This window comes from Lepus europaeus, chromosome 18, assembly GCF_033115175.1.
Source record: "Lepus europaeus isolate LE1 chromosome 18, mLepTim1.pri, whole genome shotgun sequence".
Lineage (NCBI taxonomy): Eukaryota > Metazoa > Chordata > Mammalia > Lagomorpha > Leporidae > Lepus > Lepus europaeus.
Genome location: NC_084844.1, coordinates 11,120,015 through 11,145,649, shown reverse-complemented (window position 1 = coordinate 11,145,649; position 25,635 = coordinate 11,120,015). Strand labels below are relative to the sequence as shown.

The window sequence follows — 25,635 nt, the reverse complement described above, 5'->3', positions numbered from 1 at the left end:
GAAGAAACTGATACAAGTCAGAAAACTGACTTGAGTTAGCTCAAGGTTATCTGACAGCTGGCCAACTGACTTCAAGGTCACGCTCTTTATCACTGCTGATTGGATCATGGTCATTTGCCACCTCAGTCTTCTCACTTTGAAGTTCTGAGCCTAGGGTGACACTACTGACTGTCCCAGCCTCCTCCTTCTGGGGTGGGGTCTGCAGGCCCATAAATGCTGTGTGGGGACTCAGTCTAGGTGGGGGATCGTCACTGCAGACACTTTTCAGACACCTGATGGACAGTTTGCAGAAAATGGTAGCTACATGTAGTTGAGGACCAACAGATAGAGTGATTTGCTTACCTAACACAGAACTTCAAGATAAATTAGGAATCCCGGCCCTCATGACCTAAAATGTGATACATGCTTATATTTTCAGGGTCTTACCCATTCTACTTAGGCCATGCTGGCTTTATGTGGCCTTACAGATCTGAGTCTAGATGACACCAGATTGAGCGAGATAACTATGGCAAGCTAGGAGGGACATTCCACGAGATGGGCTTACTTCTTCCATGAGAAACCTGCATTTCTACCTGTACAGCTTTCAGGCTGATCATCAAAGATGTGGGTGGGCTGGATACCCTGGAGAAGGAAAGGTTGATCTCTCTTCTCAGGGATCCCCAGGGTCAAGTACGGGGAATCAGCAAACACCTTGTAGCTTGGCAAGGTTTCCTAGATTCTAGTGCTGAGCACAGAGCTAAGAACCAACATGGTTACAGAGCATCTCTGTCTCCACACAAATACATTTGGAAACAGCTGACGATAGGAACCCCTCTGGGGGAGAGGCATACATAAAGACGGTCAAGGCTTGGAGGAGTGCTGTGGCCATGCCTCCCATTCAGAGCGTATTTCCTAAACCATTCCCTTACAGACCTCATGTCAAAACCCTTGATTCTGTGTCACACATGATGCATTTTTGGGATCCCTAGCTCAGGGATTCCACAGTTTCAGGCTGTTCCTCTCCATGGGATCCCTGCTCCATGCATAGACCTATGTCCTTAACTAAAGGTGATTTCACCTGCAGGGGACAGTTGGCAGTGCTTGGAGATTTTTGGTTGTTAGCATTCATGGAAGGAGTGTTAAGGGAGGCTGCAAACATCCTACTAGGCCAAGGACGTCCCTGCACAACAGAAGGTTATCTGGCCCTAAATGTCAGCAATGCTGAGATTAGAAACCCTGGGCTAGAGCCATAGAATCATGAGCAAATATAGTGCTTAATCCTCTGATGATGGCCTGAGAGTGCTATACTAGATCTTGGACTCCGTGCAATTTAATATTTTTCATAGACAGCATAAAAGTCTTCCTCAGAGCCCCTACATTCCTGGCTTAACTTCTACACAGCAAAATTTAAAATGTTACTTAATTAAAAAAAAAAAAAAAGCTTGAGTCAGCAGGCATTTGGTGGTCAAACAACTTGCAAAAAATGCGATCTTGATGCATACTTCAATGTCACACTTTGGGTTGCTTTCATCCTTAGACTGTGCAATCCTAAAATAAAGAAATCTGTGTTTGACACACAGCCACACTGTTAGCAGATGACATTGGCACTGGATGGATTTGTGTCCTCTCCTCTACCGTTTTCCTGAGTGCAGAAATGCAGCTGAAAGGTGATATAGAGTCCAAGAAAAGGCAGAATCCTTAAAACCCCATACCCTGGGCCTTCTCATCAATGGTTTACCAGAACCTATTTGTTTCCAAGAATAGCAGGGTGGTTTGTTCTACTGCTTATCACATAGGCATGGGCATTTGAAGGAGAGAGGATTTGACTGTAGGGGGATCTGAATGTTGAAGGTTCCCATAGGGATCAGGCTAGGAGCACATAGTTTTATGGTTCATTGACAAAGTTCTTTGTGGCTCCCCCAGATGAAATTCTTTCAAGTCTTTGGCCTATGAGTGTGCGCTAATTTGTGTTGTATTAATTTTCCACCTGATTTACAAGCAGAGATTGATTGTGATTTTGGTCCATTTCCTCCTCAGCATGAGCAGTCACCCATGTGGTAGGATAATTTATTGAGTTATTTACGTAGTTTTGTGTTTCCGGAATTTTACCCACCCCTATTCTAAGAACGCAGGGGTGTCTTGGTGTTTCCTTGTCTTAGAGGACATTTGTGATCCAGGACCAAGTCAAAGTTTAAACAGGTAGGCAGGCTTCCCTCACTCCTTCCCAAGAGCTTTTTTCAAGCCCAAACTCAGTGAAGGTAGATGAGATAGAGAGTAGGAGATGCATGAAGAAACACAACATTTTGGGGAAGCATGAAGATTGTCCGAGATTAGGAAAGGAAGGTTGACTTAGGTCCTGCGTCTGCCTGTTTCCTGGAGGTGATCCAACATGGTGGGCAATGGCTGGCTGGACCTGGGAACGCTCATTTAGGCATTAGGCAGTCTCAGCAAGCAAGCATGTGCTGGAGCTTGGCACAGAAGTCCCAGTCCCAGCCCCCCTGGTGGGCTCCATCCATGGAACACAGATGGGCCCACCTCAAATGCAGTGACTGAAGACCCTAAGGACATTGCCCAGTGCTAAGGATTTTGAGAAAAGGAGCTCTGGTGATGACTGAGATGGAATTTCCAACCAATCTAATAGGAAGGGGGGGGGCGGTTTAGAGATCTATTTGATTTGGATTTCAAATAACAGTGTTTCATTTCTTTCATGCCTGAGTTTGTGGAGCAAAATCCATCTGTCCTCATTTACCTGGTGTGGTAGGGTTAGGTTCTGCTGGAGTAGCCATTCAAACTTGGAATCTCAATGGTTTAATACAACATAGGCTTACTTCTCATGCATGCTACTTATCTAACAAAGGTCAGTAGGAAGTCTGCTCCATAGAGTGACTCAAGGATCCAGCTTGGTAGTTGCACCAAAGTCCCAACATGTGAACTTCAGAGACATCAAGGCCAAGAAAAGAGAGGAAGTAGAAGGCTAAATACTGGCTGGTATACACTTTCACAGGAAGTGATGAAGATATTCCATTGGCTAGAGCTAGTCACATGTCCCACACAAAAGAGCTGAGACACAAAAGAGAACATGTGGATATTGTTGCACAATAAATACCTCCATTGCAGTCTTTGGCTACTCACTGAGACTAGAATGTGTCTTTTTATTTAATACCACTAATTAGCATTATGTTGAGCTCATTCCAGTGGTTTCCCTGGAATTCTTTCCATGTTTGAGAAGTATTGTCTTATTTTAGTTTTTGCAAACCCTGTGAATTAGGGAAATTAAGGTCTACAAGGTGGAAGTAACAACATAGTAAGTACAGACGGAGAACTCAAAGCCAGGTTTTTACTGAGCCTATTCTGCTCTTCCAAGTGGCTACAGAGAAAGCGATGCTTTGGTGACGATTTTACCTGAGTTTTGAAGGTGCCTCCTTAAGGACTATGGTGGTGGCGGTGGAAAACACTGACCCTGCTTATCTGTTTGCTGTTGAGAAAGCAATGACTGTAGCAAGGTTTTACTCAGATTTTGCCAAGTGGGTTGGTTTCCCGACACAAACTCCACCCCCTTCTGGTTAAAATACAATTGCTTCCTCTTCTTGGGGCTGGTTTCATGCTATGTAGCAACAGATCACTTGTTTTCACTCGTGCTAACTGGTCCCGACCCCATCTTGACCTCTCAGAGGCACAGCCTGGCTCAGCGGTTGAGTAATCCCAGGCAGAGGGTGACGTGGGGCTTCTGAGCTGAAGGGGACCCGAATAAAAAGGGGCATATCATGGACTGTTCCAGGACTGGAAAACACCTGGACTTCCGTCCCTGTGAGCAGAGAGGAGATTCAAGAAGAACCAGGGATGCAAAATGGGTCCATTGGTCTGCATCCTTTTATGTTATGGAAAGTAGCTAACCCTTACATAGAGAACACGAGCAGTGTACCAGGCACTGTTTGAAGCACTTTGCAATTTTAACTCATGTAATCCTCACAGAAACTCCTTAGAAATGATTGTTATTACCTCCACTTTGAAGGTAAGGAGCCAGGTCGAGACAGCGCTCATGACTTGCCCAAGGCGGCACTGTTAGAAAGTGGCAGCATCGAGATGAGACCCAAGCATGAGATCAGAACGTAAGAGACAGATCCGACCAATGAAGACCTTTTCCCTAATTACAAACACCAAAACATTTTGGCATAAAAATAAAAAAAAATGTATATGGTATATAATGAATAATGAATTGGACTATTTAAAAATTAGAACAAAAATGTAAAGATGCATTTATTTATTTGAAAGGGAGAGCAAACCACATACTGGTTCACTTCTAAATGGTTGCAACAGCCAGCACTGGGCCAGGAGTCAGCAGCTCCATCCTAGTCTCCTACCTGGATGGCAGGGGCCCAAGGACTTAGACCACTCTGCGGCCTTTCCAGAGGAAAGAGGAAGCTGGATTGGAAGCAGAGTAGCTGGGACCCCATATGGGGTGCTGGCATCACAAGTGGCAGCTTAACCCACTGTGGCACAACAGCAGCCCTAATTTTTAATTTTTATTCTATTTGGGAAGCAGAGGGACACAGAAAGAGAGATCTTTCATCTGCAGGTTCATTCTCTAAATGGCCACGACAGCTGGGGTTGGGCCAGGCCAAGGGCAGGAGTTGGGAACTCAATCCCAAACTCCCAGTGGGTGGCAGGGACCAAAGTGTCTGAGCCATCAACCTGTTGCCTCCCAGGGAACACATTAGCAGCGAGCTGGAATCAGACGTGGAGCCAGGACTCTAACCCAGGAGCTCCTGTATGGAGTATGAAATATTTTTTTTTTGACAGGCAGAGTTAGACAGTGAGAGAGAGAGAGACAGAGAGAAAGGTCTTCCTTTGCCGTTGGTTCACCCCCCAAATGGTTGCTATGGCTGGCGCACTGCGCTGATCCGAAGCCAGGAGCCAGGTGCTTCTCCTGGTCTCCCATGCGGGTGCAGGGCCCAAGCACTTGGGCCATCCTCCACTGCACTCCCGGGCCACAGCAGAGAGCTGGACTGGAAGAGGAGCAACCAGGACAGAATCCGGCGCCCCGACCGGGACTAGAACCCGGTGTGCCGGCGCTGCAGCAGGGGGATTAGCCAAGTGAACCGCGGCGCCGGCCTTGGAGTATGAAATATTAACTGCTGCACAAATGCCAGCCCTGAGTTGGACTCTCTAAAGCTTTTGATGCTTATGCCCATTTGCCTTCCTGAATGGCCATGGCAACCTGCACCTCCAAACAAGATATTGGAAGTAATCCTGCTTTGCTCACCTCTGGGCCATGATGGGAAGGGGTGATGCCCAAGAGCATGGCCTACCAACCTTCCCGGCCAGAAATCTCATCTCAGATTTACATCTAAGACCCTGTCTAAGACAAGAGGCAAAGTCCAACTCGGGGTTAAATTTCGGCTCTGGAGTTAAAAGCCAGTCTCTGGTGCAACCTCTCCTGCCTGACCTTCGTCCATCATTTGAAAATAAGGATAAAACCAGTTCCTACTTATTATGAGGTTGTTGGTGGTGGACAAGGGTCAGCTGCTGTCAATGTCGCCAGCTCCTCAGAGGCACAGTTTGAAGGGAAAGGCTCCCGCTGAGCAGAGAGGAGCCTGTTTAACCAGCTCATACAGGCTTCGTTCCAAGAGAGGAAAACTTGCAGCACAGGTGTACTTGTGTATGTGTGTGTGGGGGGTGGGGTGGGGAATAGGGCTTCCCCTGAAACAGGTGTACTAATTGCAGACAGATCCCAGTCCACATCTTCTCCCCATTTGCAAGCACCAGGTGTCTGCCATCAAAGTGATGGAGGAGCGATCAATACATGCACTGTCTCTCTGCAGAAGCTACAGACGTGGCTGAGTCAGACAGGGGCCACGGCTTGGCTGAAGCCCTCCTGCTTTCCCTAGCCATGAGAGACCACAAAAGTTGTTTCTCCATCATCACCCACCCAAGCACCAAACACATGGAGAAGGTGAATACTGCTGAGAATCAGACCACCCATGGGGAGCATTAAAGAATAACCAAGCAGGGGTCCTTCCCTCATGGGTGACTCGATGCCAAAGGGACCAGGCTCAGTGCACGGCTCTACTCTACCCTCCCAGCTACCGCTTGGGGTAGACGTTACGTCCCACTTTGCAGACCAGGAAATGAGCCTCAGTCATAGTGCTTTCAGGGCAGAGTCAGGATTTAAACTCAGAGCTGCCCAACAGCAAAACCTCTTAAGCACTCTCCTTTATTCACTCACTTACCAACCAGTTGTCGAGTCCCTGCACGCTCGGATTACAAGGCCAAAGAAACGTGCTTCCTTCCTTTTATTTGTTTAATTGCTTGTGGCTGCTCTAGGAAAGGATTCTGGATTTGGTAGCATTCTACCCCTTCTGGAGCATCTAGAGAGAAGCCATTCTTCGATTCTCCCAGCCTCTGCTGGCCCCTGGGGCTCCTTGGCTGGCGCCTCCAGTCTCGTGCTGTCTTGGTCACATGGCCTCCATCTCCTCTTTTTCCAGTCTCCCCGTGCCTCTCTTATATCAGGACACTTGTCAGGATTTGGAGCTCAACTGGACAACCCGAGACGATCTCCTCCTCTCATGATGCTTAATCACAGCCACAAAGACCTTTGTGTTCCCCAAAGAAGGTAAACAGAGCTTCAGGGCCTTCACACATGGATGTATCTCTTTGGGAAGCCACCATTCAATCCACTACAATCCTTTAAGAGCTTTTAACCGAGTGAGATTTTACATTGAACAAATCAATTAATAGGAAGGCATTAAACTGTGGTAAGAGTCCCGATTAAATAGCATGGTGCTTGGTGAAAAGGAGAAATGGGGCCCCTTTGGGTGGGTAGGACAGGAAAGCTAGGTTTTCTGTTTGCAAGCAAGACCTGGAGGACAAGAAGAGTCAAGCCGACCCTCTCCAGTGGGGTCCAAGCATTCTGACTCATCGGCTTGCTGATGGCTATCTTCATGAGTAAATAATACTTCTGGGCGAATCTGACCCAGCATCTCCTACCAAGAGAATGAGGAAGAAGCATTTTCCCATATGCAGATAAAATGGCTTTCGTATCACAAAGCACAGGTATCTTTAATAGGCTATTGGCTCTGTGACTGCCAAAGAGGTGGGCGGATCAGTTACTATGGCACAAACTCATCATTTTTGGCTGACTGCCCCCGGTTTTTAATGGGATTACAGCTAATAACGGAGCTGGATGTCACCTCGTTTAGTAGCTGGGGTGGAACGAGTTGTAACACCTTTAACCTGTGGGCCACTGAAGTTACGTTGTTGCCCGAATTAGGCACTTGGCGTTTGCTGAATGGACGATTTTCACTTAGCTCTAATCTGTTCGAATATCTTTCCAACCCTAAAGTTTGTAGCCACATTCCACAGCAAATGGCTCGCCTGTCACAGCAGGACAGTCCAAAAGGACTGAAGCATGGGCTCTCCCTTGCAGAGGCTGGTGGCTTTGAGGTCACCTGCCTTATTCTGTTTGACCTCCATAAAGAGCCTTTTGTTTCCACCTTCCAGTTCAGCTACTTATCAAATCTATTTCTCTGCACTGAACGACAGCCCCAAAAGCTGCACTCCAGATGCTGCTGGGAGTTTTACCCTAAATGTGCCACTGTTTGATGTGGATCCAAAACCCTGCTAAAAATGGTTCGTGGAGAAATGCCCAAAGGACGTGCCTGCTGCCCATTGCCCTGGAATTTCAAGGCATTTAGTTCTGTCCTTGGATGAGACATGGCCGCAGACCTGAGTACCAGGACAAGCCCACCGGCTTGTCTCGTCTAAGGAGAGAATTTCAGGTGACCTGGGGCCTGCGTGGATGTGGTTCATGAACTTGCTCTGGGGCACGGTGCCCCCTGCTTGTGCTGAGAGACACACAAGGAGCCCCCCTGGGAAATTTCTCTCTGGATGTAGTGTTGGACACCGTCCTCCCTGGCAGAGACAGTCTTTTGCTGAGTCATGGCCAGGAATGACTTTGCTCTTCCTGGGCCACTGGCTCGCTTTTTACCTTAGAGAAAAGTTTACGGTGCCCCCAGAGCAGAGCCTACTCTGTGGTGGGTAGGTTTTTGGAGTAAGCATCCTGAAAAGGTTGACCTGGGGCATCTTTATTTTCCCTTTGATCCACTTTTCTCAACTATTTCACATTTATTTTATACCGTGACTATCATAATTATGTTAAAGTCATTTAAATAAAAGCTTAAAAAGTCCTTTAAGGAATTAAAATCAGCGACACCTGCACAGCCTTTGTAGTTGTGATGGAATGTGACTTCAGTGGGCTGAGTGGTGGTCCCCCAGGGCCACTGCCCAAGGTAGGGAACCTGTGAAGGGACTTGGACAAAGAGGTTTTGCAGATGTAGCTAAGTTAAGGATTTTTTTTTTCAGTTTTTAAAAAATATTTATTTATTTATTTATTTGAAAGACAGAGTTACAAAGACAAAGGCAGAGAAAGAAAGAGATCTTCCATCCACTGGTTCACTCCCCAAATAGCTGCAATGGCCAGAGCTGGGCCGATCCGTAGCCAGGAGCTAGGAGCTTATTCCAGGTATCCCTTGTGTGTGCAGGGGCCCAAGGATTTGGGCCATCCTCTGCTGCTTTCCCAGGCTATAGCATGGAGATGGATTGGAAATGGAGCAGCTGGGACTTGAACCAGCACTCATAGAGGATGCTGGCCCATTATAGGATGCTGGCATCGCAAGTGGTGGCTTTAAGGTTAAGGATTTTGAGGTCAGATCATCTTGGCTCACTGGGTGGGGGCTAAGTCCAGTGACAAGTGTTCTTATAGGAGACAGACACGGACAGGAGACACAGACACACAGAGGTGGAAGGCAGAGGCGAGGTGTCTATGGAGGCAGACATTGCAGCGAAGTAGCCACAGTCGAGTTTACCATCAGCCACTAGAATGGATTCTCCCCTCTGGAGGGCTGCCCATGGACACCTAGACTGCTAGCCCCCCAGACTGTGAAATGAGCCATTTCTGTTGTTTAAAGCCACCGGCAATGATGCCAATTTGTTACTGCAGCCTGGGGAAACGAAATGACTGAAGTCCCTTTTCTGACTTTTCTTAGGAAATATCATGAGTTTTGATGGCTTGAAGTCTTGACCTTCAACTTGGTAGCACATGACATCTCAGACATCCAGCTTTGGCTGGGCAGCTGACAAAAGGGCTCTCTAGCTGGCGCTTCAGGCTAGCAAGGCGGAAACGTCTGAGGTGCAAAGTCCACCCTTGATGATTTATATAATTTCTGATAGCAAACTATACTAGGAGATCTATTCTTAGTCTCTCACCATGACATAATAATAACAACATAATGATTATGTAGACGGTCCTGGGCTTACAATGGTTTAACTAATGAGGCTTCAACTTTTTCACTCTGTGAAAGTGATACGCTTTCAGTAGAAACTGTGCTTTGGGGGGCCAGGTGCCATGGCGTAGCAGTTAAAGCTGCCACCTGCAGTGCCGACATCCCATATGGCTGCAGGTTCGAGTCCTGGTTGCTCCACTTTGAATCCAGCTCTCTGCTATGGCCTGGGAAAGCAGTAGAAGATGGCCCAAGTCCTTGGGCCCCTGCACCCATGTGGGAGACCTGGAAGAAGCTCCTGGCTCCTGGCTTCGGATCTGCGCAGCTCTGGCCATTGTGGCCAATTGGGGAGTGAACCAGTGGATGGAACAACTCTCTCTCTCTCTGTCTCTCTCTCTCTGTCTCTCAATCTCTCTCTCAGTGTAACTCTGACTTTCAAATAAATAGATAAATTTAAAAAAAAAAAAAGAAAGAAACTGAGCTTTGGGTTTGGAATTTTGTCTTTTCCTGGCCTAGCTATGAGCAGGCTGGGCGGTAGCAGTGAGTGGCAGCTCTCACTCAGCCACATCCACACCACCTTAAAGTACACGTCTTCAGTGTGACATCTTCATCAGTCGTTTGCAGGACCCACGGAGCACTTTCCAGAACCTTGGAAGCTGATGATGCCCATTTGGAAAAGCGATTGTCTTGTGTTTCAATCCGACCGACGTGGAGGAGGAAACTCTGGCTGAAGTTGTGAAAAGCTTGGAAAACACAGCTGCAAGGAGGTTGCAGAGCCACAGACTCCCCTGTTCATCTCAGGAGGAGGAATTCAGGCCTGAGGAGGGAAAGCGCTTTCCTCAGGACTGGCACACAGCTGTCCTGGCTCCCAGATGAGTTCTCTTTCTCAGAACGAGAGACCTGAGTTTATGAATGAGCTGGGTCTGTGTCAATTACTTTTTAGGGAATCCAAGGGAAAAAAAAAAAAAACTGAGGTTAAGAAAATGACCAAAGAATTAAAGATTCCTATTTCCATGAGAAGATTTTGTTTTTAAAGATTTATTAGGGCCGGCATTGTGGCATAGCAGGATATAAGCCTCCACCTGGGGCACCAGCATCCCATAAGGGTGTCTATTCGTGTCTTGGCTGCTCCACTTCCAATCCAGCTCCCTGCCTATGGCTTCAGAAAGCAGTGGAAGATGGCCTAAGTCCTTGGGCCCCTGCACCCATGTGGGAAACCTGGAGGGAGCTCCTGGCTTCGGATCAGCGCAGCTCCAGCCATTGCAGCCATAGGGGGAGTGAACCGGCAGATGCAAGACCTTTCTCTCTGTCTTTCCCTCTCTCTCTCTCTGTCACTCTACCTCTCAAATAAATAAATAAATAAATAAACAGAATCTTTAAAAATGGATATATTTATTTGAAAGGCAGAATGACAGAGAAAGAGAGAGCCAGAGGGTGAGAGTGAGCCTGACCATCCCTAGTTTACTCCCTAAATACACACAACAGCCAGGGCTGAGCCAGGTGAAGCCAGGAGCGGTAGTTCCATTGGGGTTTCCCCTGTGCGCGGCGCAGACTCAAGTTCTTCAGCCCTTATCTGCTGCCTCCCAGATGCATCAGCAGGAAGCTGGATCAAAAGTGGAGCAGCTGGGACTAGAACCATGCGCTCTGAAGTGGGATGCCAGCATCCTAAGCAGAAGCTTAAGCCACTGCGCCACCAGCCTACGCACCCTGGGGGGGAGTTTTAATGAACGATATAAAAATATGCACGTGGGAATTTATTATTGATTGAATTTGTGAAAAGGTCTCATTAAAACTCTGGAGCAGTGGCTACAGGAGTCACTCAGTGGACGTTAAGTTGGGAAATGCTCCAGCATCATCCTGCTCACTACAGTTCCTCTCGCGCCCTTCCAGTCTAATGCCCTGGCCCATTTTGGCTTTTGGGAAGCTGCTCTTCCCCATGCTGAGTTCTGCGGGTCAATGGCATTTCCAATGACCCTGCCTCTCTGATGTCAGGGATTGGTTGAGGGGTGGGGCTCGCCTTCAAGCTGGGCCAATCATAACCCTCTGCAGCCTAGCTGTAGTCCTGGATCTGGCCAACGAGTGCTTTTGGCCAGCGTTTGTTTCCGGAAATCAGAGAAGCTGCTTGTCTCCTCTTCCAGGGTTGTTGGCACGTGGGCCGCAGCAAGGGGTGAAGACAGGCAGAGGAGCTGTTTCTAGTTGTGCGAGGCCAGCTCCTCCTGCCTTTACTGAGAGCTGTCCGAAAAACCAGCCTACTGATGCAGGCGCGGAATACTTGGCGAATGTAATGAACCGCTTCCCAGGAAAGTGCAAAAAGATGCGCAAAAGTTTTGTGTAAAACTTAAGAGCAACATGGCCCTCACGACCTGAACTCAGTGGTGTCCAAGAATCCCAGGTTAAAAAGCCTTACAGTGAAATGTAGGTTGAAAAGGGTTTGATTGTGGCATTGGGGCTGGTGAATCTTTCTCCAGTATCTCTGAATGCACAGGGGAACATGGGAAATAGACATGAGCAGCTAGGGGCCGGCGCTGTGGTGTAGTGAGTAAAGCCGCCACCTGCAGTGCCAGCATCGAGTTTGAGTCCCGACTGCTCCACTTCCCATCCAGCTCTCTGCTATGGCCTGGGAAAGCAGTAGAAGATGGCCCAAGTCCTTGGGCCCCTACACCCATGTGGGAGACCTGGAAGAAGCTCTTGGCTCCTGGTTTCAGATCAGCGCAGCTCCGGCTGTTGCAGCCAACTGGGGAGTGAACTAGCAGATAGAAGACCTCTCTCTCTGTGTAACTCTTTCAAATAAATAAATTAATAAATTAATAAATAAATCTTTTTTTTTAAAAAAGAATGAGCAGCTATCGTGGTGGATAATTGTTAATTCAGGGTAAAATGGAACATGAGCTGAGCTGTGAGAGCAGACAGATACTTTCTCTGGGTTTGTGATTTTCAGTAGCTGAAAGTCAGAAGTACAAGTGTATTTCAAAAAGCTCATGGAAAACATGGAATTAAAAGATAAATTTATTTTGGCCCAAAACTTTAGAAATTCATGCATAATTTTTTTTTTTCATAATATGGATTCCCATGAACTTTTTGAAGACATCTCTTAAGTATGGACTTCACAACTTTTTTGTGCAAGAAAATAAACTTACCTTCTAATTCCATTTGCCATGAGCTTTCTGAAGTGCCCTCCTTTAAAAATGCCATCTCAATAGATGAAGTTGAAAGCCCATGAGACATTTGAATGAGCCAGAAGAGACAATTTACCTCTCTCTACAGATTCCCATTTGATCAGCATCGTCAACAATATTTACCCAGGACCTATGGAGCTTGCCCCAGGGTTGACCATGGAAGGCAAATCTGCTATCTGGGGGCTGGGTTTGGTGTGCCAGAGGTGAACAGCTCTGCTTTCCCTTGGCGGGCTTCTTTTCTAGTCCGTAAACCTCTCCCCCAGGTTATTAAATCCCATCTCTTTGCAGGCCACCTTGATTATTTTATGGTCCAGCTTCTTGGCGCAAACACTCTTGAAGCTTCTCTGTTGTTCTCCATTTGTTAATGGCTCTTGCTTCTTAGCTGTCCACTCTGTTCTGTTTCCTGGTGCTTCCCAAATTTATTACCTGGCTTATTACTAGTGAATCCAATTAAACGGGCCCTTTTCTGGGACTTCACTTTGCCTTTTGCTCAAGCCAAACTCTCCTGGCTGCCCCTCGTGCTTGGCCTCCAGAGCCAGCCTCCGGGGATGGAAAGTCCTGGATGCTGGCATCTCCAAAGCACTCAAACTCCGTTCTGTCCTGATTCCATGTTTCAGCCGTGGGACACTCCGCCAAGTGACAGGGCAGAAAAAGAGCTAAGCCTTTTTTTTCCATCCTGTGGTTTTCATTAGGCACATATGTATGTCGCTGCCTATAAAAGCAGGCATAACTTATGCCTAGTAACTTCTACTCTGCTAAAGCCACGGCTGTGGAGAGTGGTGTCCTCACTCTCAGCCATACGCAAATGCAAACCTACTCCAGCAACATCCAGGGGCTCTTATCAGCCTCCAGCTTAATGAATAATCAAAGGAAAAATGCAGGTCAGCACCTGCCAAGGGGCAGAGCGGGAACTGCTTTGGCTAAGTCAGGGTCTCTGGGTTTCCCTTTTTCTTTAACACTGGACTTCTTGGCTGCTCTTCTTCCGAAAGCACAAGAAGCTGAAGAAATTCCTCTTCTTGGCAAATGACACTTTCTCAACTTTCCTTCCCGGCTTTTTTTTTTTTTTTTTTTTTGGCTACTGCAATAAGAAGAGCATCCCAGATCCAAGTTTCAGATTGTCTCAGCAGGGGGATTTTGCGCTGGATTTTTATAGGTGGGAGTGGAGAAGCTAGAGGTGGGGTGATTTTAAAGTTGAGATTGCTTTTGTTCAAGGCCTTTTCCTAGGAGGTAGTGGCCAGTGTCTGACAGTCCCCCAATCTCACTGTCATCTGTTCCCAATTATCGGGTCCAGAGGTATTTACTCTGGTTCCACCTTATGGCAGGCCATGGAACACATGTGGTAGGGTGGCCACGTGTAAGCTGGGGGCTGCTCATGCCAAGGTCAGATGGCCATTCTGTCTCACAGGAAACTCTAGACAGCTGCTATGACGTTACAGCTGGACAGAGCGGACAATCACAAAAAGCATGGCACATATCAAGACAATGGACACAGTCAAGGAGAGGCCAGAGTGCATATAGCGGTCTCTTGCTTAGTTCCCGCTGTCAAACAAAGTAAGCATCAGTGCCATACTCACTTTCCATTGCAGTGCAACAAACGACCACTAACCCAGTAGTTTAAAGTAACACCCATTGACTAGCTCTCGGCTGCAGCCCGGTGTGGCTGCGCTCTCTGCCCAGGGCCGTGGAAGGCGGCATTGAAGGTGCTGGCTGGGACTTATCTGCAGGCTCTGGGGCACCACGTGCTTCCGAGCTCATCCTTGCCAGTGGCAGAATTCGTTTCTTTGTGATTGTACCACTGAGGTGGCTGCTTCCGGGCTGGCTGTCAGCTGGGGCCAATCCCTCGCCACACTGCCCCTTCCACCTTCAAGTCAGCCAGCAATGGGCCATCACACCTTGACTGTATTTTGAATCTCTGATTCCTCCTTTCATTCACTAGGAAAATTTGCTGCTTTCAGAGCTCGTGTGATTAAGTCAGGCTCACTGGACATCCTCCCTATCTCAGGAGCCACTACTGGGGAATTTTAATTACACCTGAAAAGCTCATTTCTGGTAGAGTCCATATTGCCATTTGATTGACCAGCTAGGAGAGACGTGTGTGTGCTAGGAGTGGACGTCTTGGGAGGCCCTCCTGGAATTCTGCTTACTATACACACCTATTTCTGTAGAAGTTGCGAGGCCTAAATGAATAAGTGTAGGTGAACTCTCTGGCACATAACAATTGTGTTTCAGGTAGGAGGATCTGCATGCAGAAAATTAGCCGCTTGTGCTCCTGGCACTGATGAGAACTTGGTTCTGGTGAAAAGAGATTGAGTGAAGCTGGAAACAACGGAACTACCTGGAAGTGGGAGCTGCCTCTCCTCACTGGATGAACACTACTGACATTCTCTGTGAGTCAGCTCTTTCCTGGGGTTATGGCAATGAGGACCTGGCTTTAGCATGAGGGAGCAGGAACCTGCAAATGACCTGCTAGGAGTGGCCTTCTCGGAAATGCTCTGCTTGGCGCTGTTGATTCTGAGAAGAGGGGAGGGTTCCTTCAGCTGTAAGTCCAAGGAGTCAGAAATGACTGAAATAATAGCACTTTCAAAAGCAGCCAAACAAGGCTATCGTTGGGAAGAATGGGAATGGGAGACAGAAGTCAGGTTCCCCAGTCCCTCTGGTAGCCACACACAAGCCATGCTGAGATCCATCTCCACACAGCAGAAGCCGTTTTCTCTCTTTCTGACCTGGCATTGTCGGCAGAAGAACCAGACAAGGAGCCAAGGTCATGTCAGCCCTGGGAGAAAGGCACGAGCCCACTAGCCACAAGTGGGAATCTGTGGCTGAACTGTTCACAAGAAACCTACATGCTGGGAATGGCATTGTGGCACAGAGGGTTAAGCCAGTGCCTAAGGTGCCGGCACCCTATATGAACACTGGTTCAAGTTCTGGCTGCTCCACTTTTTTTTTTTTTTCTTTATTTGACAGGCAGAGTTAGACAGTGAGAGAGAGAGAGAGACAGAGAGAAAGGTCTTCCTTTCATTGGTTCACCCCCCAAATGGCCGCTACAGCCAGAGCTATGCCAATCCAAAGCCAGGAGCCAGGTGCTTCCTCCTGGTCTCCCATGCAGGTGCAGGGCCCAAGCACTTGGGCCATCTTCCACTGCTTTCCCGGGCCACAACAGAGGGCTGGACTGGAAGAGGAGCAACCAGGACTAGAACCCGGCACCCATATGGGATGCTGGTGTCGCAGGGGAAGGATTAACCAAGTGAACCATGGCACTGGCCCCGCTGCTCCACTTCTGATTCATGCTAACGTACCTAAGAAAGCAGTGGAAGATGGCCCAAGTGCTTGGGTCCCTGCCACACGCACCAGAGACCCAGATGGAGTTCCTGGATTCTACCTGGCCCAGCCCCTGGCTATTGTGGCCACTTGGGGAGTGGACCATAGGATGGAAGATCTCTTTCTCTCTTCTCTGACTCTCCTCTCTCTCTCTAACTCTGCTTTTCAAATAAATAAATAAATCTTTAAAAAAAAAACAAAACCCTACATTCTAAATGATTGGGGGCAGGCATGAGATGAGTAGGAAAGATGTAAAAAGATGGAGGCAAGGACAGAAGAGATAGTGAAGCGATGGCATCGTTCACTCCATAGATGGCACAGGGCCAGGAGGAGCTTTTCTTTCTAGAACTCCTAGACTAGACACCTCCACCTTCCAGCTGAATTGCTTGTCATCTCTCCTGGACCTTCCTCTCCCCTCTCCTCTAACTGCCCTGGCTTCTGGATCTTCTCAAGGCACCCCCAGGAAAACTGCAGCCAGTTTACTCCCCTTGCACGACTGTCATGTGTTGAAAAAGCTGCCCGGCTTCTGAGCTGTGATTTTCAAAGAGAGACTCAGGGCTAAGCTTGCTTTCAGTGATGGCAAATAGGTAGGAGGAGAGGGGCAGACAGGAGCTTGTGATGGGGAGCAATTCTCTCTCTCTCTCTCTCTCTCTCTCTCTCTCTCTCCCTCCCCCTCCCCCGCCCCCAAGCGCTGAATCTGTAATTGCAGCACAATATAATCTTCCTGAGAACGGACAAAGATGTCACAAACGAGAAGCAGTTGTGGTGCAGCTGCTGGAGTTTCTGCACTGGAAAGGCCTGACCTTGTTTGACCTTGTCTGCTACATAGGAACCGACCAAAGAGAGCCGGGCAGAAGGCCAGGCCAAACGGACTCGTTGTGACATGTCGAAGGACAGATGCTGTCTGGCGGGCCAGGGATGAAATCGCAGCTCAGCTTCTCCGAACGTAAGCACGGCGCTGACATGAGGCATCACCTGTGCTCCAGGTAAGCCTGCCCCCACCGCTTATTAAGGCAAAGACCAGGAGCAGCGTGGCTGTGCCTTGTTAGTGCGTGGCCTGGAAGAGTGAGACGGTGTTTCCTGTGCTCCTCCCTCTTTGCTATTCAAGACAGGTGCCAACGGTGCCATTGCGCCTGATGGAGCCCGGCGTGGGCCGGCTCGCGGTGATCAGCAGCTGACTACTTGACAGGAACACTTTTCCTGATTACATTTTAAACGTGGACTGTGCCCCCTTGGTCATGTTGTGAGGGGGAGAAGAGAGGAAGGGAGGCAAGGACAGCTGGTTAAGGTTTGCTGAAAGCCCGAGGGTCAGGTAGCACCCAGATGGCCCACCCTACACACCACGTGGCTTCCAAGGTTCGGCTTAACTCAACATTGATGTCCAATTAACAAATATTGGTTGAAAGCCGGAAACATTCAAAACAGTGGACAAGCTCCCTCTTCCACAGTGTGAAATCAAAAAGGAATTTGCCCAGCCATTACCTACTTCCTCTTAGGGTAATGAGCGTGAGTTCGTAGAAAGACACTTTTCATATGGCTACTGCTTAGTGTGGTGGTAAAAATAAAAGAATATGAAAGAAATCGCTCAGACCAACGGTCTCTTCCGGGCAAGTGAGTGACGAAGAATGTGGATTTGGCTGATTTTACAACCTGCACCTCTCCTGGAGCATCAGAGCTTCCTGATGCACTGGGTTCGTATGGCAGTTAATGGTAGGTAACTACTGGCATGGAAGATTCCACATATGATCATAAATCACGACATTTTAAATACCGGCAGAGTTGTGGCTACTAGCAAGGAGGGCTTGTCTGTGCAAGAGAAACACAATTAGCCAGGTTATTCTTTGCTTCTGATTATGCGATGTCCATTCTAATGATCCGTCTGCACCGCCGCTGGGGGCCTTCCTTGGCCCTGTCTGTCGCAGCGGGCACCTGGGTTTCACCAGCACTTCCACGTGTCGGTGTAATCGTCAGGGCACGTGTTTCTTCCTCATAAGGAGTGACTACCTCTCACACCACGACAACTCTGAGTGTGATTCAAAATCACACTGGCTAATGACTTCCCGAGTTCCACTTTTAACTCTGATGTAAGTAAGAACACCTCTGCCTCTTAGCAGCCTCACTCCCATTGAGAGTGGAGATGGGCTGTTCTTAGCTCCTGAGGTCCAGGTCCAGTGTTTACAAGTGCAGCTGGCCCTCGTGCTACAGCCCACAAACCTCGCTTGGGACACTGTCACAGTCAACCAATCACACAGAACCACTCTGTGACCTCTGAAGACAGCAAGGTCACCAGCCCCCACTGACCCTCTGTTAAATGGCCAAGATCATTTCTGGCTAATGTGTGTGTTTGTGCTTTTTTTTTGGACAGATAATGGTGTAGAAATCAAGCTTAAAATTGATTGTAGGAGAGCCTGGAGAGAAATTTTTTTTTTTTGCTTTTCTGCCAAAATATTTTCCTGGACTTTCCTCCAGGATCAAAGTGACATAGGGAAGTTTAAGGTCACAGAAATGTGACTAGGTGGACATCGATCAACCCTGGCAAAAGCAGATGATTTTTCCCACAGTCTCTCACGCTCAAGTCCACAATAGGTAGGTAGATAATTGTTCCAAGGGCAAAATCTTCTAGCTCACTGACCCTGACGCCCACGCCGCTGATGAAATAAAAGTACGGTTGAAAATGACAGAGAAGCAGACTGACACTGCCTTCTATTGCACACAATTAGCAATGAAATTGAGAACCGCTTTCTTTCTCAAAATCACCAGCCATCGAGTTGCAATTGAAAATCACCACTTTGATTTCAGCCAGTAATTCTCAACTTCTTCCTCTTTTTATTTTCTAGAGTTTTTTTTTTTTCCTTCCCTCCACTCTCAGCAGTACAGAATAATGAGCAAACAGTTAAATTGGGTGAGCTCTGAGCTCCAGCAGAGATTTATGGTCTGCTTTTCTTCCAGAGGGACCATAAAACCACCAGACATCTCATTTTGAAATCTCTCGTATTAAGCAGAGAGATGGGTGTGGTGTGAAAGTGAACTTGGGGTGGGGAGCAATATGTAGAGGAGTTTTATGCTTTCAAATAGAGGAAACCCTGTGAAGGCTTCTAGCCATGGGCATGAGGATCTCAGCCCACAGCCCCATGCCCCATGCCAACCCTTTTACAAAACCATCCTTTTTAATTTCATCCTAAGTATGTCCGATACATTTTCCCCCCACCCTCTACGGTATTTGCCTTCGGGTTTTTAAAAATGCCCAAGCTGACTTTTTTTCTTTTAAACCTTCTCTGCGGAAACACCAAACCTCAGGTCCATGTCAACCCAACAAGATACTGAAAGTGACTTCAACTTGTGGCACCCGTCAGAGAGGGACAAGCCACGCTGCAGAGAGGAGCGGGGAGGGGAGGGGGGCGTCTGAGAACCGACTGCTGGCTTCCTGCCCCGCTGACCTCTGGCGATCTCTGACACGGGGCAGCGGGATCAAGAACGGGTCGGGGCTGGGATTGCGGGGAGCGGAGAGTGGCAGGCTTTCTGGAAGGCGCCCAGGTGTGTTCCAGCCGCAGAGGTGAGGCTGCCTCCGGGGCGGCGCTGGAACTGCTCTGTTTGGAGACTGGAAAAACCGAAGTCCAGCAGCGGCTCCGCATCGGTTCAGCGGGAAGGGCGGGGGGGGGGGGGGGGGGTCTGGGCCGGGGAACGGGAGTGGGGCTCAGCCGAGCACAGAGGCGCTCAGGGGGAGGGGCTCGGCGCATTTCCTCGCTGTACGGCCGCTGGAAACTTTTTCTCCCACTGAGGTCTCCCTCGCCGGCTGCCCTCTGGGGTCTGCCACGGCTGGTGGGCGGCTGGCTGGGGAACACCCTGTCACCCCGCAGCCAAGCTTCAGGTGCGCGGGCGGCCGCCGCAGGCCAGAGGCGGGGGCAGCGCGGCGCAGGCCCCGGGAGCGCGCGCTCCCGGGTCTCCCGGGTCTCCCGGGCGGGGTGCTCACCTGTTCCAGCGGGCCACCTTCCTCCGGTAATACCGCAGCGCCTCCTGGCTGGCCAAGAGAGCGTCTTCCGGACCCTGGAGAGGCGGCTCGTCCGGGACGTTGTACAGCGGGTGGGCGAAGAGGGCCTGCAGCTTGGAGTCCGAGACGCCGCGGCCGCCGCCCTCCGGCTCAGCCCCGCGCCCGGCTTGGGAAAAGTTGTGCGCGCCCGCACCGGGGTCCGAGGAGGCTGCGGCCGGATCCCCGGGCTGGGAGGAGGCGCGGCCGGCGCACGGGCAGCCAGGCGGGCGATCTCGGGACCGCAGCTGGCGCTGCACTTGGGGCCAGAGGTGGAAGTAGAGGTCGGCCGAGAGCAGCGCGCCCAGCAGCAGCAGGGTCAGCAGGCGGTCCCGGCGCAGCCCCGGCATGGCCCCGCCCGGGCGCGGGCCGAAGTGGGCGCCGGGGTGCGGGGGGCGAGCGGGCGGTCTCCGAGGACCCGGGAGGGCGCCCGGGGCGCAGGCAGTAGAGGCGCCTGGAGTCCCGCGGGCCGGCCGGGATCCGCGGGACCGGAATGCTCACCTCGCGGGATAGCCCTCTTTGGAGAGCTGTCACCCCTGAACTTGGGGACCGGGTGCTGGCGGGCGTCGCTCGCTTCTCCGTGCTTAGTGGAGACGAGGGGACCGGGTCTCCCGGGTGTCTCGCGCCTCGTCTCTCCCGCCTGGCCGGGTGCCTGCCGCAGGTGAAGGGCCCGGGGCGCAGGTGCAGGCCGCCGCCGGGGTGGAGGCGCGGCGGGGGCACGGGCGACGGCGAGGAGGAGCGCAGAGAGCGGGCGGCGGCGCTCGCTCGGCCCCGGGAGCAGGCAGGCGGCTGCGGAGCCTGGGGCGTCTCTCCTGAGGATGCTGCCGCTCGGCGCTGCAGCGACTGCGCCCGCGGCTCCTTCTGCGGGCGGCGGGGACGCCCGGGCCCCAGGCTGGCACGGACGGCGCAAGCTGGGAGTTGGCGAGGCGGGGGCGCCTCCCGGCGAGCTGGAGCGCGCGCCGGGCCTCCTGGAGGCAGAGGTAACGCGGGGCCTCCCCCCGCTGGCCTGGCGCCCGCACCTCCGCCCACTCGCAGCTGGCACCTGCCTCTGGCGCAGCTCTCCAGCCGAGTCCCGGGCCCGCTGCCGCTCTGCCCCTCCACCTTGTCACCCAGCCCGCCTCCCCAGGCCTCCTCGCTGCGCCCAGGCCTCTCACTTTCCCGGCTCGGGACTCAGTCCAGGCCCGCTGGGGGGACTCCTGGGAGACGAGGCTGGAACGTTCACTTCCATTTTTATTTTTTAGAAGAAAGCCATCACAATTCCCCAAAAGCTTTCTCTTGTGGGCTTTGCCAGATGTGTGTGTGTGTGTGTGTGCGCGCGCGCTCATCCTTTCTCTCTTTGCCCCCGCCCGCAGAGATCCCTAACAACCACGAGCCACGTGCTTGGCACGTAGTAGGCGCTCAGGAAACAATGACTTGGTGAATGAAAAGCTTGACCTTTAAAGAAGACGAAGGCACCGGTTTTACCTAGAATCTTGGCGATTTCCTGTTTGGACGGGGCTTGATTCCAACTCTGCCTGGACTTTAAAAGGAGGAAACGCTTCTTGCACTGAAGGAGGGAGGGGCCCCTCTGGCCCCACTCCGACCTTTTGCATTGAGCTTGGTGTGAAAGGAGTCCACCCAGATGAATCACTGGAAGACACATCGGGGCTTTCTCCCCATAGTCTGTGAGGTCACTGCTACTACCCCTCCCACCCTGATTTCCTTGGAGGGAGAGGCCGGCGCCGGAACTCCTGGCTCCTCTATTTAGTGACCTGGTCCTAGCCTGAGGTGCGGGTCTCTGTGGGGAGGCGCTCCGCCCTGCTGGATGTGCAGGAGCTGCCTGCCCCAGTGGCAGAACTTCCCCTATTTATCCTCCTCTTCAACCACCACCCTTGCCTGGCAGGAGTCACCTACTCTTGCCCCCCAAGATTCATTTGTTTACTTAAAAGGTAGAGTTGCAGAGGGAGAAGGAGAGACACAGAGAGATATTACATTCCCTGGCTCACTCCCCAGATGGCTGCCATGGCCAGGGCTGGGCTGGGCTGAAGCCAGGAGCCGGGAGCTTCATTTGGGTCTCTCAGGTGGGTGGCAGGGGCCCAAACACTTGGGCATCTTCGGCTGCTTTCCCAGGTGCATTAGCAGGAAGCTGGATAGGAAGTGGGGCAGCTGGGATTGCAACCAATGCCCGTATGGGATGCTGACATTACAGGCAGTGGCTTATCCTGCTATGCAACAACGCTGGCTCCTGGAATCGCCCTTGACTCAGGATTCAGTCCAGAATTCTTGACCTGCATTTTGGGGGAAGACGTCTTGTGGCCTCAGCCATCCACTCATCTGTAAGTCGAGACAGTCATTGGACCTGCCCCGCCCCCACAGTTATTATGCAGCTTAAATGAATTGAAGTCTGCAAAGCACTTACGCTAAGTGAGTGGTGACACAGGTGTTTGCTACCATTGTGCCTATTCCTTGGGCACCTATTCCACCAGGTGCTCTGGTTTGAATATGATTTGGCCCTCGGACTCAGGCAGGACTTTCAATCCCAAAGTCCTAAGTGAATCAGTGCAAAGAGGGTAGAAGCTCAGTGGCATCGTGGTGTTCAAAGGTGGGGTCTTTGCGAAGTGATCAGATTGGATGAGGTCGTTAGAGCAGGGTGCAATGATTGAATACCAGGGGCATCACAAGAGACTACATATACTTAGACACAGCCATGCGAGTGTGCTGTGTCCTGCTGTGGGATGCTCTATGCCACTTCCAGACTGTCAGCAGGAAGGCCCCCACCAGATGAGGCTCCTTGACCTTACACTTCCAGAACCGTGAGCCAACAATAAACCCCTGTCCTTTATAAAGTTGGGCTTCCTCACGTTTACTTGTTATAGTAACAGAAAGCTGCCTAGTACACTAGGTTATGTTAGAGACTTTTCATGGGTAAGGCAAAAATAGAAAAGTATAGAAAAGGAAAAGTATAGAAAAGGAAGATAGAAACAGGAGATAGCATTGTAGTCTGAATGCCCAGTCCAAGGGAAAAACTCCAAGATGATCTGTTCTCTGCTACTCCACTCACTTGCATGTGGTGGGAGGCATTAGGAGGGGTTCTGGAACCTTCTTTCATTGATCTAGAATTAAATTTCCACTGTTACCCAGTTTCTAAGAATCTTTGCTCCTTCTGATGTGTCATGGCCAGTGGATGAAGGAAGCAGGCATTGTCTGTAATGACCATGGGACAACACCGTGTGCATTTTTCTGAGTTAGCAAAGTCATTATTATGAGGCTGCCACAAGTCCTAAAATTTCAACTTTCCCCAACCCATAGGGTCATGCTCCCTTAGTAGACTGTTGTCTGGCCCCCATTTCTCTAACTTGCTTGGAGATTAACTAAGCGTATGTTTCCTGTCCCACAAAGGTCAAGGGCAAAACCGCGTGTGTCAGATATTGAGAGAATGAAGTTGGCATAGGAGGAAGACATCCCACAGGTAGGACTGGCCAGGCAGATCTCACGGTCTCAATGTTTGCCTCAAGTCTCTCGCTCCCCCTCCGGGAAATGAGCCTCCTCTTTTTGTTCTTCCTGGCACCTGGCTTTCCCATCAGCCTCATCTTCATCCCCTCAATTCACACTGACGTTTCCCTAGACAGCTCTTTGTAGGGACTCGTTCTGTTTCACGCCTCCCAGTGGAAATCCATCCCTTGCCCCCTCTCCATGTATCCTGCCCCTGAATTTGTCCAGAACCTTATAAAATCTTGCTTAGACTCGCAGACTGTGAAGCGGTCTCACTGCTTCCAATCTTGCCCCCTTTCAGTGTCCCCCCAAATTCTTGCCAGAATGAGCTTCCCAGCATGCAGATGCAACCGGAAGAGTCTCCTGAAAATCCCACAAGGCCCCTCACTGCCTCTGGATTAAGTCCATGGCTCTTGGAGGTCTGCTCTCCCTCCCTATCCATCCTCATCTCCCCTGTCCTTCCTACATCGCTCCCAGTCTTAGGTCCACAGCACTTTCTGCAGTGCCCCAGGCACAGACATGCCTTTAATGAAAGCTCTTGCCCCTTGGCTCACTGGTGAACCACTGTCTACCCAAGCGTTGACCGCTTGTCCCATTTTCTCAGGTGCTCCTGCTCATGTCCCTTAAACTCAGTGCCATGTGGTCTGGTGTATCCCCATAGCTTCTCCTATATGCCCTTATGACCGCATTGGCCATGTTGTGTGGTTGTTTGTGTTATGGGTTGAATGATGTTTCTCCTTCAAATTCATATGCAGAAATCCTCATCTTGAATAGCCCCAATGTGGCCTGATTTGGACACAGAGGCATTGTAGACAGAATGAGTTGAAATGAGATTGGGATGGAATGGACCTTAACCGCTAGGACTGGTGTCCTTAGAGACACGGGAAATTTGGACACAGAGCTATGCACACAGGGGGAGAGCTGTCTGAAGATGAAGGCAGAGATTGAGGCAATGTTTCTACGAGATAAGGGATGTTGGAGATTGCCAGAAGCCTCCGGAAGGTAGGAAGAAGCATGCAACGGATTTCCTCCCCCACGGAGCTCAGTCTTGGGCTTGTTACCCCCAGGACTGAGTCAATAAATGCCTGTCGTGGGAGCCCAGTGACTTGTGGCACTTGGTTGCAGCAGCCCCTGCAAGCTGGTACGGTACACTTCCGTTCTCAGCGGCACACTGCTTCCTGAGTGTGGAGGGAGCGTGGCTTGTCTGTGTCCTGCACTGGGGAAGTGCTTGCTGAGTGAGGGCAGAGATCCTGGCCACCCCAGCAGCTGTGGAACCTCGTACGGGGCCCAGTTCGCAGTAGGGGCCTAATTATTGGTCAAAATAAAAGGACGGAGTTTAGACTCTGTAAGAGACACAGGAGAAGTATATGACACATCCTTCCTACCTTCAGACATCTTCATGATCATTAGAGGGCCAAGGTCTGCCTGCACCCATAGCCAATTAAGAGAGGGCGTGAGGCAGCATGTACACTGCACGGATTAGGGAGTTTGTGCTACTGTGTGCACGAAAAGGAGCAAACGGAAAGGGCTCTTGTGTGTTTCCTTCCAGTCAAGCTAAATATCATGCTTTCTCCCTCTAGGAATTAAATCAGAAAAGTGAGGGTCCCATTTCAATGCAAGAGTTCCTCATTCTGTGAAGGTAATACTCGATTTCACCTTGCACACACTCACATGGTACTTAACACACAGCTGGCTGTGTTCTTGTGTGTGTGGCTGGTTTTTTTTTTTTTTTACACTAGTTTTGTCTTCCATGAGGACAAGTCTTTCTCTTTTCTTTTGCTGCCTTCACAGGGTCTCATACAAAGCAAGGCATACAGATGAGAACTACCAGATTCCTGTAGAATAAATGTGTGTGTGGGTCTGCGTATGTGGACTCAAACATGACAGTGAAGAGTGGTTTGGAAAAGAGTATTTCAAATAACAGTACTGACTTATAAAATCTGGCCCTGATAAATGTTAACTATTAGAACATTTACTGGAATCACAGTGGACTTACTGAAAGAGCAGTAGATAAGAAACATAAGGAAATACCTTTGCTAACCGTAGGCATCTATGTCCCCTGGAGATTTTATTACTGTGTAGGTGTGTGTGACGGCAATGCCGACCTAGCCTGCTGGCTGTGCCAGCCATCAGCGGGAGAGGAGAGAGGCAGTTACAGTGAGTGGCAGATCAGAATGGAAGTTCAGAAACCCGAGATTGATTTGGTATTGCCCTCGACACCTTATTCTGAACTAGAAAGTCGTCAATTTTCTATGCATGACCAAGACATCGTATTTCAACATAGGCAGAGTTCTTAAAGTACAACCTGTGTGTTGGAATGACCTCGTATGTTTGCATACAAAATGCAAATTCCAGGGCTATCCCCTAGATCGAGTGAACCATAATGTTG

At 50.0% G+C, this 25,635-nt stretch overlaps 1 protein-coding gene and 1 long non-coding RNA gene across 2 annotated transcripts in view; one reads left to right on the top strand and one right to left on the bottom strand.

The window, feature by feature from the left end:
* FAM20A (FAM20A golgi associated secretory pathway pseudokinase) overlaps positions 1–20,693 on the bottom strand; it is a 56,042-nt gene extending 35,349 nt beyond the window's left edge. The window contains exon 1 of the mRNA XM_062215693.1: positions 19,722–20,693. Coding sequence (XP_062071677.1) covers positions 19,722–20,125 — 404 coding nt within the window. The 5' untranslated portion in view covers positions 20,126–20,693. The remainder of the gene's footprint in view (positions 1–19,721) is intronic.
* A 944-nt stretch (positions 20,694–21,637) lies between these two features.
* Positions 21,638–24,238, top strand: LOC133776614 (uncharacterized). Its single transcript, XR_009868441.1, has 3 exons — positions 21,638–22,090; positions 23,154–23,223; positions 24,160–24,238. It is a non-coding gene; the product is annotated as an uncharacterized LOC133776614 (long non-coding RNA).
* The last annotated feature ends 1,397 nt before the right edge of the window (positions 24,239–25,635 follow it).